The 15,652-nt window shown below is 44.6% G+C and overlaps 1 protein-coding gene and 1 long non-coding RNA gene across 8 annotated transcripts in view; one reads left to right on the plus strand and one right to left on the minus strand.

The window, feature by feature from the left end:
* The window catches only part of CMIP (c-Maf inducing protein), a 182,212-nt gene that overhangs the window by 80,564 nt on the left and 85,996 nt on the right, over window positions 1-15,652 (minus strand). For all 6 annotated transcript variants that reach the window (XM_056526155.1, XM_056526154.1, XM_056526158.1 and 3 more), the window contains exon 3: window positions 1,615-1,665. In XM_056526155.1, coding sequence (XP_056382130.1) covers window positions 1,615-1,665 — 51 coding nt within the window. The remainder of the gene's footprint in view (window positions 1-1,614; window positions 1,666-15,652) is intronic.
* On the plus strand, window positions 778-15,570 carry LOC130276587 (uncharacterized). Of its 2 annotated transcripts, none has more exons than XR_008845180.1 (4): window positions 778-1,199; window positions 7,908-8,001; window positions 13,181-13,286; window positions 15,213-15,570. It is a non-coding gene; the product is annotated as an uncharacterized LOC130276587 (long non-coding RNA). The 2 variants fall into 2 exon arrangements; XR_008845179.1 differs by lacking the exon at window positions 778-1,199 and adding an exon at window positions 7,465-7,714.

Genomic DNA, 15,652 nt, shown 5'->3' on the forward strand with positions numbered 1-15,652 from the left:
TGCATTTGTGTATCTCCGGCTCTTCCATAGAGATGCACGGAGGGGCCGTGTCAGCCACACACACAGCATCATTCATGCAGAAAGCCGGGGCTCCCAGCAGTCGGACTCCCTGCGATCTGACACTGAGAGAATGCATAAAAATAGAACACAGTTATAAATTTTGCTTTGTATATAAATGGATAAAAAAAAGTTACTTAAAACTGTATGTATGTTTGATTTAGGGAACACTGTAAGAATGGTGTTCACAAGTAGGCTATCCCTCTAACTCTATTCATCACAAACTAGTTTGATTTGTCCACAGAGACATTAAAATGCCTTCCAGATGACAGGCCCGTCACGCCACACACAGATTGCAGGGTCTTCATTTTACTACAGTTTCCTTCATACCTTGTCATTATACATTAAATACGGGTTTCTAAGCCAAAAAGAGCAGTAAGGTTTGGAAGCACAAGAGAAATTTTAATGATAGATTCTGAAGTTGCGTCACACCATCTTTTAATTGTGTTTTTTGTTTTTATTCCATTCTTATTCAAATATTTTATTAAAATATGTGACTTAAAATAGTGGTTTGTTATAGTGTTTAAAGTGCAATTGTCACTAACACATACCCTCTATAGGTAAACACAGTGGAGGAGATTTATCAAAACCTGTCCAGAGGAAAAGTTGCTGAGTTGCCCATAGCAACCAATCAGATCGCTTCTTTCCTTTTGCAGAGGCCTTGTTAGAAATTAAAGAAGCGATCTGATTGGTTGCTATGGCAACTTTTCCTCTGGACAGGTTTTGATAACTCTCCCCCCAGTATATACAAGCTGTGTTGCTGTGTAATGCAGTCATACCTTTGGCTGCTTAATTGGTGGCTTTATATGCTCAAAACTTACTTTTGTCCGCAGTCAGGAACAGTCAGAGGCGTGAACAGAGGTCTGGGAACACCTGTTCTTAGGTTGTGTGTGGTATTCCTGCTCAGTTCCATTGAAGTAAATAGACCCAAGCTGTAATACTACACACAACCTAAGGACAGGTGTGGTGATGTTTTAAGAAGAAATGAAAGGGGTACTCCATCCCTAGATATCCTATCCCCTATCCAAAGGATCAGCACCCTTGAATATTCAAATTCACCCAGCGGGCCCACCTCCTGTGCGCAAGTCACCAAACAAAAAAAAGAGGACCTTCAGAGGGGTGTCCCAGGCTCCGGGTTGCAGGTATGTATTCTAGCCAAAGCAAACAAAGGTAGGAGGGCGGCACTGGATATTCGCCGTGCACATGGATAATAGCAAATCCAGTCGTAGAAAAACTCCCGGCATCGGCTTCTTTTCAAATGCTTTATTGTGCATATAACTTATAAACGCAAGACGCGTTTCGGCTGCTTAGCAGCCGAAACGCGTCTTGCGTTTATAAGTTATATGCACAATAAAGCATTTGAAAAGAAGCCGGTGCCGGGAGTTTTTCTACGACTGGATTCTAGCCAAAGACCCCGCATCGGTCTCCTGTTCACCTACACTATAACCCATGTATTGGTTTAGTGTGGGTGAACAGAACGACCGTTTTCCCTTTAACGCTTTCCTCTATAAGCAATTATTATGACAGTACTGACAATGACAATACTGCTTCACTCACCTTCCACTGCAAAGAATGGAACCACTGGTCTCTCAGATAGCTGTTTGCAGCCTGTAACAGAAGAACAAGGTAGTAAGTATAACCTCAGAAGAGCTGGATTCCATGGTCTAACATACAGTCACTTCTCAGCCACCATAGTGTTAAAGGGGTACTCCGGTGGCTAACTTTTTTTTTTTTTTTTTAAATCAACTGATGGCAGAAAGTTAAACAGATTTGTAAATTACTTCTATAAAAACATCTCAATCCTTCCAGTACTTATTAGCTGCTGAATACTGCAGAGGAAATTCTTTTCTTTTTGAAATACAAAGCTCTCTGCTGACTTCACGAGCACAGTGCTCTCTGCTGACATCTCTGTCCATTTTAAAGGGGTTATCCACCATAAGGTGATTTTCGTACGTGTCCTGGGGCTAAATGGCCATGTTGTGAGATTACCATAACACTGTGGCTAGATTTTTGTGAACTAGTATTTCCTGTTTGACTTTTCTTTTCTTGACTACAAATCCCATAATTCCATTTTCCTCCCTCCCACACATCAGCCAACCCACCCATTGAAACATAAATGGGCTGTATCCATTCAAAGACCTGTGGTTTTCAATTAGGGTGCCTGCAGATGTTGCGTTAGTTGCAGTTGATCTCTCTCCCACCAAGCGATCCCTCCACCCAGAGGCGTAGCGTGGGGGGTGCAGGGGGGCCGGCCGCACCGGGCGCAACATCTGGGGGGTGTGCTCGCAGCTCTCTGCCCCTGCCTGGCTCACTCACTCTCTCTGCAGTGCTGGCTGTGCGAATCCAATCCGAGCCGCCGGGTCGCCGCCCACTGTGGAGGCAGTGGCGGATCCAGGGGGGGGGGGGGGGGCAACGGGGCAACGGGGCAATTGCCCCCCCCCCCCCCCCCCGAGATTGTTGCCCCTTTTCATGAACTATCGCATGGTGGAGCGGGAGCTGGCGGCTGTCTCGCTCCACCACCCCTTTCTCACGCCCGTCACCTTGCTATCACACGCCACGGCTGCTCCATTCCTGCAGTCAGTGAGAGCCAATCACGGCAGGCCGGCGCAATTACATCACATCATTGCGCCGGCGCCCGGAGATCACGTCCCCGCGGCTCTCACTGACTGCAGGAATGGAGCAGCCGCAGCGTGGGAGAAAGGTGACAGGCGTGAGAAAGGGGAGGGGGGAGCAAATTCTAAGTGAGAGGGGCAAATGATGACTAAGGGGAACATGTCAGGGGGGCATTATATGTGGGGGCACATGACAGGACCTCCCTGTCATGTGCTCCTCATATATAATACCCCATGTCCTGTGCCCCTCACATATAATGCCCCCTGTCCTGCCCCCTCAGGGGGCATTATATGTGAGGGGCACATATCAGGGGGGCATTATATGTGGGGGCACATGACAGGGGGGAATTATATGTGAGGGGCACATGACAGGGGCCCCCTGTCATGTGCCCATATAATGTCCCCCTGACACAGGACATGGGGCATTATATGTGAGGGGCACAGGACAGGGGACATTATAAGTCAGGGTCACATGTCAGGGGGGCATTATATGTGGGGGCACAAGACAGGGGGGCATTATATGTGAGGGGCACATGACAGGGGCCCCCTGTCATGTGCCCATATAATGTCCCCCTGACATTTGCCGCTTACTTATAATACCCAAAGTCATGTGCCTTGGATCATCTCCAGGGTATGGTTCCATTTTGATGTTTAGTTTTTGTTCTTGATATTTTTTGTCGTTTCCGATGGTTGTGAGACGACATATAATAGCATGGCCCATTCTAGGTTACTACATTTGTAGATTTGTATTCATAGACCTGCTGAAAATGTGGAGAATGTGTAATGCATGTTCGCACTCAATAAAGTGTTTGAAAATAAACTTGTATTTAGATGCATTTTACTTTAATTACATCAGTATTTTCATAACAAACAATACATGTGCTTAGGAGGTAAGGGTTTCTTTAACTAATCTAGTGGAAGAGACTCGAGTGCTAAAATCCACGGGTTAGGGGGTGAAAATCACTTGCCTTGCCCCGGGTGCCGACAACCCACGCTATGCCACTGCCTCCACCCATTGAAGCAGACAGGCTCCCTGTCATCAGCTGACTAGTGAGTCAGGTCACAGCCGCATTGCAAGCTGGGAAAATCTGAGACAACAGTCATTTTGTATGCTGTTAAAAATAAATATTGGGGTGAAAATCACAGAAGAATTGTGAGAAAACCGTCACATACAGGTACAGACACTATATTATGAACTACACTAACTTTACAGCCCCAGTAGCATAGTCAAATAAAAAAAAATCCCGGAATACCCATTTAAGAACGGTCCATAGTAGGAGAAAATCCCCATAGCAAACATATGCTGCTCTGGACAGTTCCTAAAATGGACAGAGATGTCAGCAGAGAGCACTGTGCTTGTGATGTCAGCAGAAAGCATTGTGTTCCAAAAAGAAAATAATTTCCTCTGTAGTATTCAGCGGCTAATAAGTACTGGAAGGATTACGATTTTTTTTATAGAAGTAAATTACAAATCTGTGTAACTTTCTGGCACCAGTTGATTTAAAAGAAAAAAGTTAAAAATTTAAATAAAAAAAAAAAAAATTTCCACCAGAGAACCCCTTTAAGACGTTTAAAGGGGTACTCTACTGGAAAACTTTTTTTTTTTTTTTTTAATCAACTGGTGCCACAAAGTTGAAAAATCTTAATCCTCTCAGTACTTATCAGCTGTTGTATGCTCCACAGGAAGTTCTTTTCTTTTTGAATTGCCTTTCTGTCCGAACACAGTGCTCCCTGCTGACACCTCTGTCCATGTCAGGAACTGTCCGGAGCAGGAGAGGTTTGCTATGGGGATTTGCTCCTAATCTGGACAGTTCCTTAACCCGATAACGACCACGGACGAGTATAGACGTCCAGGTTGGCGGGCGTTCCCGCACCTGGACGTCTATACTCGTCCATTCTTCTCGTGGGTGCTGCCCAGTGCACCCACGAGATCGCAACAGGGACTCGGCTGTATCACACAGCCGGGACCCTGCTGCACTGCCAGGACCGAAGTAAACTTCGGTCCCGGCAGTTTTAACCCTTACAGCCGTGGTCGGAAGTGACCGCGGGCTGTAAGTGTTATGACAGAGGGAGGGAGCTCCCTCTGTCACTCCTGCAGCACCCCGCATCGCGATCGCGGGGTGCTGCTGCATACCTGGGCAGCCGGGGGTCCTACAAAGACCCCCAGGTCTGCCAGAGGCACGTCCTAATATGCTGCCTGCTAGTGAAAACTGGCAGGCAGCATATAACTGCAATGCTTTGGAATACTAAGTATTCCAAAGCATTAAAAAGTGTAAAAAAAAAATAAATAAATAAAATAAAAGTGTAAAAATAAATAAAAAATGTAATAAAAGTGTAAAAAATTAAAAAAAAAAAAAAATATTTATATATATATATATATATATATATATATATATATATATATATATTAAAAATACATTTATTAAATGAACCTAATTTTAAAAAATGCATAATGTGTAGGATCGCATTGGCGGACATCCCCAGCATGTAATATGCTGCGGATGTCCTCCATGTGATCCTACACATTATGCAGCAGTCACGGTAATGAGCTCCCTGCTGCGGCTGGGTAGCTTTGTGTGTCCACTCATAGCGGCGGATTTCCCGCCAGCAGTCATGCGCGGACACACTGAGCTACCCAGCCGCAGCAGTGATGGATATATTCGCCATGAGCGGGTGCTTATTCCCACAACATGGCGGATATATCCATCAGGAGCCTTAACTGTCACATACAGACGCGTTATACTGCCAGCCGACCAAGGACTAATCAGAGTGGTCCCTGGTGCAGCCAATAACTTGTAGGAATGCGGTATATAAATGGGGTCACTTGTGGGGGTGGGGGTACTGTTCTGCCCTGAAAGCCAAATGGCGCTCCTCTCCTTCTGAGTCCTACCACGCAGCCAAGGAACCATATATGGCCAAAGCGGGGGTATTTCCGAACATGGGACAAGAAGCTAAATAAAATATAGGGTGCATTTCTTTCAATATCAGAAGTGATGTACAAAAAATATGCCCCCCAAATGATGCATTTGTGAAAAATTGCAAATTTCGAATTTTTAACACTGACTTTGTAATAATTCCTGCCAAAAAACTATGGTGTTAAAATACTCACTGTACCCCCTAGCGAATACCTTGAGGGGTCTAGTTTTTAAAATGGGGTCATTTGGGGGGTGTTCCTATGTTCTACTACCTTTTAATTTCTGCAAACCTTGCATAGCACACAAAAAAAGATGTACTTTTCAAATTTTCAAAATTTTCAAAATTTCAAGTTAAATTGTTAGGCTTCTAACGAATTTAAAATGTTAATTAAAAACTAAAAAATGATGTCAAAATAAAGTAGACATCTGAAAGTATAAGTTTCATAAACTATTTGGTCAGTATGTATAAATATATGCAACCTATTAGTGTTAAAATAGCAAAAAATCTTAATTTTTTGTAAAAATTTCATGATTTTTTGCATTGTAAAAAAAAACTACAAACGATATTGGCTTACTTTGAAGGACATGAAGGACAACTTGTGACAAAAAAACAATGTCAGAATTATCGTGATTGGCAAAACGTTACCAGAGTTATTCTCTAATAAAGACAGACATCACCGATTTGAAAAAACAGGCCTGGTCTTTCAGGGGCGTACAGGTTTATTTGCATTGGTCCTTAAGGGGTTAAATGGAAAGAGGCGTCAGCAGAGAGCACTGTGGTCAGACAGAAAGGAAATTCAAAAAGAAAATAACTTCCTGTGGAGCAGCTGATAAGTACTGGAAGGATTAAGATTGTTAAATAGAAGTAATTTACAAATCTGTTTAACTTTCTGGCACCAGTTGATTTAAAAAAAATTCTTTCCAGCGGAGTACCCCTTTATACAATTCAAGTTACCGGGTTAGTTGAACATTGATAGTTGAAAATTCTGACTAATATAGGACAACATTGTTTCCAAGCATTTGAGAATAAAAATCAAGCAATTTTATTAAATCTTTAATAAAAATGTCCTATCATTTGTGCCTACAGCTCCTAAAGTAGCCATGCTCGTAAGGTAGGTGTCATCTCTCATAATCCCTTCATTCACAGCTTGCTTGGCCAAGTGAGGATGTGTTCTCAATGGGGCGAGTAAAGCAGGGATGTGGAATTCTTATTGCCCGACGCCCAGGACATGTAGTTCCGGGAGCCAGGCAGGTGAATTTGACAAGCACGGCGGTGCTCAGCAGTCTGTATGGAGCCGGCTCTGGACTTCTGCTCGCTCCTCTGATACTCTGCAGCCTCCGGGGAGGCTATTTTATAGGCTGCTTCATTTTTTTCATTTTAGATGCACAGGGACACTAACAAAAAGGAAGTTATCATCTGAGAAAAGCTAGTTCTAAGTACTTCAGAAAGGGTTGCCTAGAAGAATGCTCCTGGTAACTAGTCGGTCCTTGACAAGTCAGCCTTTAAAGGGGTACTCTGCCCCTAGACATCTTCTCCACTATGCAAAAGGATAGGGGATAAGATGTCTGATCGCGGGGGTCCCACCACTGGGGACCCCTATGATCTCGGCTGCAGCACCCCAGACATCCGATGCACGGAGTGAACTTCGCTCCTTGCCGGATGACTGGCGATGCTGGGCGGAGGCTTGTGACTTCACGGCATGCCCTGCTCGTGATGTCATGGCCACGACCCTCAATGCAAGCCTATGGGAGGCTTGCATTGAGGGGTGTGGCCGTAATGTCATGAGTGAGGCGTGCCTGTGACATCATAAGCCTTTGGGAGATCAGCGGCAGGACCCCTGCAATCAGACATCTTATTCCCTATCCTTTGTATAGGGGATAAGATGTTTAGGGGCAGAGTACCCCTTTAAGCTCAAGACTTTCATACTGACAGTAAGGTGAATAGGAGAACGCAATACCAGACCCAACCGATGGACAGGTGTGGGGCTGTTTCTAGGGCATGTCTCTTTAGGAGACGCCCACAAGTTGATATTCTTTGGTACAGGCAATATACCTTCTTTATCATGGTCAACACAACCCACCTCCATAATCTTGATCAGTTCATATTTATTTCCTGGAATCTCCTCTCAGGTAAATATCATCTCTTCCTGCTCTGGACACATTAGTGGCCTCCAGGCAGACTTGGCGTGGTGTACAAATAACAATGGTTCTTTAGTACCTGCTTCCTGCAGTGTATGTCAATATTTGTTCCATGCTGGGTACACATTTAATCAGGGCAGCAAAGTCTGTTATTGAAAATGAACAATACTGCCTTTTTTTTCAGGACAACAATTGATGAGAGAACAGCATCTCCGATCACAGGTCCACATTATAGACCCAGTGTCCAAATGACAAGTAAACCTGCCAGCTTGCCAAGGGTGAGTTTGTTTGGTCTTTGAACTTTCAATGTGCTCTGCCTCAAGTGCCTGTCAAAAAACCAAGGTACTGAGGCATGAAGAGGCCAATCCCTTAAAGTGCACATCTAAGACTACTCCATATATGGCACGGCTGAATTATATTCACAAGATCTATAGGAATAACTAAAGAAATGGTAAAGAACTCAAAGCTTAAAGGGGAACTCTGGTGGAAATAAGTGGAAAACAAATGTTTTCAAATCAACTAGTGCCAGCAAGTTAAACAGATTTGTAAATGACTCCTATTTAAAAATCGTAATCCTTCCAGTACTTATCAGCTGCTGTATACTACAGAGACATTTGTGAAGTTTTTTCCAGTCTGACCACAGTGCTCTCTGCTGACACCTCTATCCGTCTCAGGAACTGTCCAGATAAGAAACAAATCCCCTTAGAAAACCTCTCCTGCTCTGGACATTTCCTGACACGGACAGAGGTGTCAGCAGAGAGCACTGTGGTCAGACTGGAAAGATCTTCACTAATTTCTCTGTAGTATACAGCAGCCTCTGGGAACCCAGTAGTCTCCTGAGTGCTCTTCGTCTTTTCTCCCTGTCGTGCCTTTGCCCTTTGTTGTCTAGTGGTGTCAATTTCTGTAGTCCCCATGTTCCTTGTCTGACATCCCTCTTTTGGGTTCTCTCTTTCCGTATCTGCTGTCTGATTTTTAAGTATAGGAGTTGGCCTCACCCTTCTTTTTTTCTGTAGACAGATGCTTTGACCCTTTTTACCTATGCAGTATTAGCATTTCTGTTGCTTCCGCCCCTTTTCTACCCGATTGGTACTATATTCAGCATACTGCTTCTACTTGCTTGGATGTTGAATGTAGTTACATTACCTATGCTTGTATTGATCCATTGTTCTTGTTGACGCCTGTGATTTTCTCTGTTATTGTTTGTTTCTTTATTCAAAACAATAAAACTTTAAATTTGAAAAAAAGGGGGAGACTTTTTCTTTTCTTTTTTGCTGTACATCACTGAAGTCAGTCAGCATCCCACCAAGAAAGGGATACAGGTGTATACTGTGCCACACTTCATCAGGCCCCATTCATTTCAATGGGCTGAACATAGGGAAAACACTCGGGCTGCTTTATCCTTGCACTTAAACCTATACCAGGGGTGAGCTGACCTCCATTTCATCTATATGTAAAGCCAGTTTTTAGTGTAGACTATAGTAAATGTGCTAAACTGCAGGGGAGGATGATTTTGCATGGGGGGGATGACTTGGCACAAGGGGTTTGCTGGGGCTGCTACCGGAGGGTCCAGCAGGGCCAGGGCCCTCTGGGAACCCAAGTCACTTACTGGGGTATTGGCTGTACCCCCTGACGGCAGCCCTATGTACAAGGTAGTGCGGCACATAAGCCTGGTTGTCCCCTATTGGGAGTATTTTGTCCCCTATTTGGTTTGTTCACGACCGCTATTGGAAATGTCCCCTATTTGGAGGGTGCAAATACATTAAGTCCTATGGGACTCTGCCAGGGAATTAACTACTGTCCTCTTATTATATTTGTAATATACATTGGTTACAAGCAGGGCTCTGTACACTGAGGACAAGAAGGGCTCTGTGCACTGAGGACAAGAAGGGCTCTGTGCACTGAGGACAAGCAGGGATCTGTACAGGGAGGACAAGCAGGGATCTGTACAGGGAGGACAAGCAGGGCTCTGTGCACGGAGGACAAGCAGGGCTCTGTGCACGGAGGACAAGCAGGGCTCTGTGCACTGAGGACAAGCAGGGCTCTGTGCACTGAGGACAAGCAGGGCTCTGTGCACTGAGGACAAGCAGGGCTCTGTGCACTGAGGACAAGCAGGGCTCTGTGCACTGAGGACAAGCAGGGCTCTGTGCACTGAGGACAAGCAGGGCTCTGTGCACTGAGGACAAGCAGGGCTCTGTGCACTGAGGACAAGCAGGGCTCTGTGCACTGAGGACAAGCAGGGCTCTGTGCACTGAGGACAAGCAGGGCTCTGTGCACTGAGGACAAGCAGGGCTCTGTGCACTGAGGACAAGCAGGGCTCTGTGCACTGAGGACTAGCAGGGCTCTGTGCACTGAGGACAAGCAGGGATCTGTACAGGGAGGACAAGCAGCGATCTGTGCAGGGAGGACAAGCAGGGCTCTGTGCACTGAGGACAAGCAGGGCTCTGTGCACTGAGGACAAGCAGGGCTCTGTGCACTGAGGACAAGCAGGGCTCTGTGCACTGAGGACAAGCAGGGCTCTGTGCACTGAGGACAAGCAGGGCTCTGTGCACTGAGGACAAGCAGGGCTCTGTGCACTGAGGACAAGCAGGGCTCTGTGCACTGAGGACAAGCAGGGCTCTGTGCACTGAGGACAAGCAGGGCTCTGTGCACTGAGGACTAGCAGGGCTCTGTGCACTGAGGACAAGCAGGGATCTGTACAGGGAGGACAAGCAGCGATCTGTGCAGGGAGGACAAGCAGGGCTCTGTGCACTGAGGACAAGCAGGGCTCTGTGCACCGAGGACAAGCAGGGCTCTGTGCACCGAGGACAAGAAGGGCTCTGTACACTGAGGAGAAGCAGGGCTCTGTGCAGGGAGGACAAGCAGGGCTCTGTGCAGGGAGGACAAGCAGGGCTCTGTGCACCGAGGACAAGCAGGGCTCTGTGCACCGAGGACAAGAAGGGCTCTGTGCACTGAGAACAAGCAGGGATCTGTACACTGAGGACAAGCAGGGCTCTGTGCACTGAGGACAAGCAGGGATCTGTACACTGAGGACAAGCAGGGATCTGTACACTGAGGACAAGCAGGGATCTGTACACTGAGGACAAGCAGGGATCTGTACACTGAGGACAAGCAGGGATCTGTACACTGAGGACAAGCAGGGTTCTGTGCAGGGAGGACAAACAGGGCTCTGTACACTGAGGACAAGCAGGGCTCTGTGCACAGAGGACAAGCAGGGCTCTGTACACTGAGGACAAGCAGGGTTCTGTGTAGTGAGGACAAGCAGGGCTCTGTGCACCGAGGCTCTGTGACATGCTATGGGCTCACACATGAGGATGATTGACAAGCCAGGAGCCTGCACAGAGTCCTGATTGTCCTGCCCTTACTTCCTTTATTTGGACACCTCACAGAGACACACATGCAATAGCTGCAGAGACAGCATTTTTTTTTATCCACAAATATACAATTTTTTTAACCAATGTATATTACAAATATTCATATAAATGTTATTATCTACATTATAAAGTTTTTGTTTATGACAGGTACACTTTAAGGAACCACTATAATTATTCAGCAATCACATTGAAAGCCATAATGATGGTGTATGCGTCATATAAGACATATTATCTCAGCTATGACACCATGACAATAGCCGTGGAGACCGCTTCTCTATTACATGCTGAGCACACCTCAACTCCTAGCCATTAATAGTGTACAAGGCCAGTACTTCCATTACAGGGAGCGCATGATAAATTAACGCTGGGAGGCGTGTGTACAAATGGCCCTTTATGTGTAAACTAAACAACATAGCCGGCAATTAGGAGGCTTTAATGCTCGCACAAAGATTTATCACCTGGGCGGCCAAAGACTATTGCAATTTTTAACTAGCTCAGAGGAGCGTGGATCATTAGGTGTTAATTGTGCTGAATGAGGCAGAAATGTTGCCGGCTTCTGCTCCGTCCCAGTTGCTCCTGTGGAAAAGTCCACAATTCAGAGGATTTCTGGAGTGTCTGTCAGTGAGGCGTTAATGCGGGGCCCCTATAAATACTTGCCTCATGTCGACTTTGCTTGCATCAAAGCACAATGGCTTCCATCCAAAAATAATCAGTGAGGGGAATCTTACTGTAACAAAATACACACAGATAATACAGGAAAAACGTTACGGACTGGTGACCCATTTGTGTGTTTTAAGTATCTTGTTACTCGCAGGGCCAACCTTCACTTAAAGGGAACCTGTCACACTGACAATGAAGTCCAATCTACAGAGAGCATAGTATAAAGCAAGAGGAGCTTAGCAGAGTGATATAGTTCTGTAGGAAAAATTCAAGATAATCTGTCACAAAATCATATAAATCTCTGCTCATCCTGGGCTTAGTCTAGTGGGCGGTGCTAATTACTGATTGACAGCTATCTGTGTATAAGTGTGCATATATAAAGAGCTGTCAAGACCACCCACATGACTACTTAGCACAGAATGCACTCTATATTCAGCAATTAACTTTAGTAGTGCAAGATGCATCTACAGGGTTAATAGGAGAGAAGGATCCCCATGTCGCCTATCAGCAACCTTGCAATGTGATTGTTGGACTTTAAAAGCAAGTTATATATCCTGCATGGTAAAAAATACACATACATAAATGGTACCAGTAAAAACTACAGCTTGTCCTGCAAAAAACAAGCCCTCACACAATTCTTTTGGGCAAAAAATGAAAAAAGTTATGGAATTCAAAATATGATGACACAAAAAATGTTTTTTTTTTTTTAATTATAAAAAAAACTACACAATACATGGTTACTGCTGTAATCGTACCGACCCGCAGAATGACATCACTCATTACAAAATCTACGGCGGGCCCCAAAGAGATTATTTGTGGGGCAAAACTAAAATACAAAAAAAGCTACTTTTTGGCATTTTCATGTCTACGCAGTGCACTTTTCAGTTAAAATGATATGTTATCTTTATTCTGTAAGTCAGTAAAATTACAATGATACTTAATTTATATACATTTATTTTTGTTTTTGTACTGAGTCTGAGTCAACACTGTCTGGCATATGGGTCCATTAAAACCCATGCCTATGTTACAATTATACCTTAAGAAATTGTCTTTATATTACAAAACGTCTATAGAGCGACTGCTGCGTATTCATGTCATGTCTGTATGCCTGCATGAACATACTGCACAAAAGAGGAATGACTGCTTTTAAATGGTTAAGTGCCATGGAGTACTATTCTCCTTCGAAATGATTGCTTCCAGGGGATAATTACCCTGTAACATGGCACGTGATGGAGCATGCCCTGGATGGATCTGGCACAGCATTGTGGCGTATGTTATACCCAGAATCTACAACAATGATGTGAATAGGACCATAAGGCTGGGTTCATATGTAGTATTTTGGTCAGTATTGTTAGTCAAAACCAGGAGTGGTTCCGTAACACAGAAAATGTGCACTTTTTTTATAATAGTTTTTCTCCACTCCTAGATTCTCTAAAGCATTACAGCTGATCACTAGAAGTTATCTCAGATCCAGGTCTTAGCTATATAATACAGTCAGTACCAGCAAACGATGGAGTGGGTGCAGCCTACTGGTACGTGACAATACGGTCATTTGGGAGAACAACCCACTTACCATGATGTAATAGCATGTCAATAGGTGGGAAGGTGTAAATGATACAATTATTTCTTATAAGTGATATCGTGAGGGTTTTTGTTATTAGCTCAGTAAATTGGGAATGTCCACTTAGCTCTTTTATAGACTGAGGATGTGTGTAGAGATGAGCGAATTTACAGTAAATTCGATTAGTCACGAACTTCTCGGCTCGGCAGTTGATGGCTTATCCTGCATAAATTAGTTCAGCTTTCAGGTGTTCCGGTGGGCTGGAAAAGGTGGATACAGTCCTAGGAAGGAGTCTCCTAGGACTGTATCCACCTTTTCCAGCCCACGGGAGCACCAGAAAGCTGAACTCATTTATGCAGGATAAGCCATCAACTGCCGAGCAGAGAAGTTCGTGACGAATCGAATTTACTGTAAATTCACTCATCTCTAGCTGTGTGCACATGGTGAGGTACCGCAACTAATTACTGCATGGGTTTTTGCTGTAAATGGACGAAATTACATTAAAATGTGCATTTTACCAGGATTTAGGTAACACCATGTCTGAATACAGCCTTACCCTGAGACACTTTATCACCTATTGAGCAAATAAGTAATAGAACACCAGTGGGCTCTGGCTGCTGGGGCCACCAGCCATTACTGGGTTGGGTCAGCTTATTTTCAAACAAACATCACAAAACCGTCCCTACGCAGAGGGAAGTACATCAAACAAGAAATTAGGAGATCTCAACAAGTTTTAGTCTTGTCTGCAATAGGAGAGCAGACCACGTAAGCTTGGACTTAAAGGGGTACTCCGGACACATAGAGACCTTTTCTGTATTCTCTGCACTGTTGCTAAACTAACTCTTACCAGCCATTGGAAAACTCCAGTGATACCGACCAGGGAAGCAATAGTCCAAAAATTGAACACCACCTATTCATATGAAAAAGTGTTGGCTATGGGTTCAGGCCTCATGGCTAAATTTCACTCACGTTGGGACGTATGGCGTTCCTCCCCTCTCTGCAAAGACATCTAACTGTCACACTTCTCGCTTGCACTGATGGTCCATCTTGTTTAGTTTAAAGTTCGGTCATAATACCACTGACATACACAAAGGCCCTCTACGGCTTCCTCACCTGCTCCTTAGGAGCCCATGCATACTGTAGTCCGACTTTCTCAGGGTAACACAGAATAGTCCAATCCAATATTCCTATTCCCTGCATTAGGACGTTTTCTATAGTTCTGCCTATACCAGGAGATTACCTTCTTGTTATATGTCACTGTGTGGTCTCTGGTTGTATAGTTATTAGTTGTTTTACTCCTTTCCTCCTTTTTGTTTATGGAAATTGATATTCCCATTGATATGCGTGCAAATTATCTTCTCATTTTAGACAGATGCGCCTGTCATTGAGTTGCATACCTACCTCACTGTGTTTAAAATGTTAATAAAAATCTATTGAAAGTAAAGGGGTACTCTGCCGAAAAACATCTTATCCCCTATCTGGTGTGTGAACCCCAGTCATCTCTGCTCTGAACAAGATGCCTAGTGACTACAGCTGCCACGCCTTCTCCATTCATGTCTATGGGTGAAGGCGTGACGGCTACTACGTAGCCGTCACGCCCCCTCCCATAGACATGAATGGAGGGGGCGTGGTGTGGTGTGGCGTGACGTCACGAACGCAGAAGCTCCAAGCTGCCATGTTTTGGCCGCCGCCGGATGGCCCGCAGATCGCGGGGGTCCCCAGTGATGGGACCCCCGTGATCAGACATCTTATCCCCTATCCTTTGGATAGGGGATAAGATGTTTTTCAGTAGAGTTCCCCTTTAATATAAATATACATGGATGTTTAGAAAAACTTTAACTTCTTATTTCATTTGTAATTTTGCTTTTATATTTGTTTTCTTTTTTTCATCTGTCAGCATAGACAGCAGCTGATCGCACAAAAGGAAAACAGATAAAACCAGAGACAAGTACAAGCCAAGCCTGTCCACCTGAAGCCTAGGACGGCATATGTCATGACCCATAGCCAAGCTGCTGAACAAGCTACTGTGTATGCTCATTGTGCTTTCCAGGGCTTCTCCCCTGTTTATTTTTCCATCTAGTTACCTGCTGATTATTAAGAGGAGGGGAGGAGGGTAAAGAGGCACCACGTGCATGTGCAAAACATTTACTCATGGAAAATGAACTCTGCAAAATACCTTCTGTACTGAGAATCGGATTAACTCCTTAGAATCAAGAGATACGCACACAATGCATATCCCCTGAGAACATAGAAAATAAAACAGTAAGTAAATTAGGTTTTCTGTGTAATATTTATTTTATAGTCCTTCAAATGAGTGACCGATGCTGCAAGAAACTG

This window comes from Hyla sarda, chromosome 6 (genome assembly GCF_029499605.1).
Source record: "Hyla sarda isolate aHylSar1 chromosome 6, aHylSar1.hap1, whole genome shotgun sequence".
Classification (NCBI taxonomy): Eukaryota; Metazoa; Chordata; class Amphibia; order Anura; family Hylidae; genus Hyla; species Hyla sarda.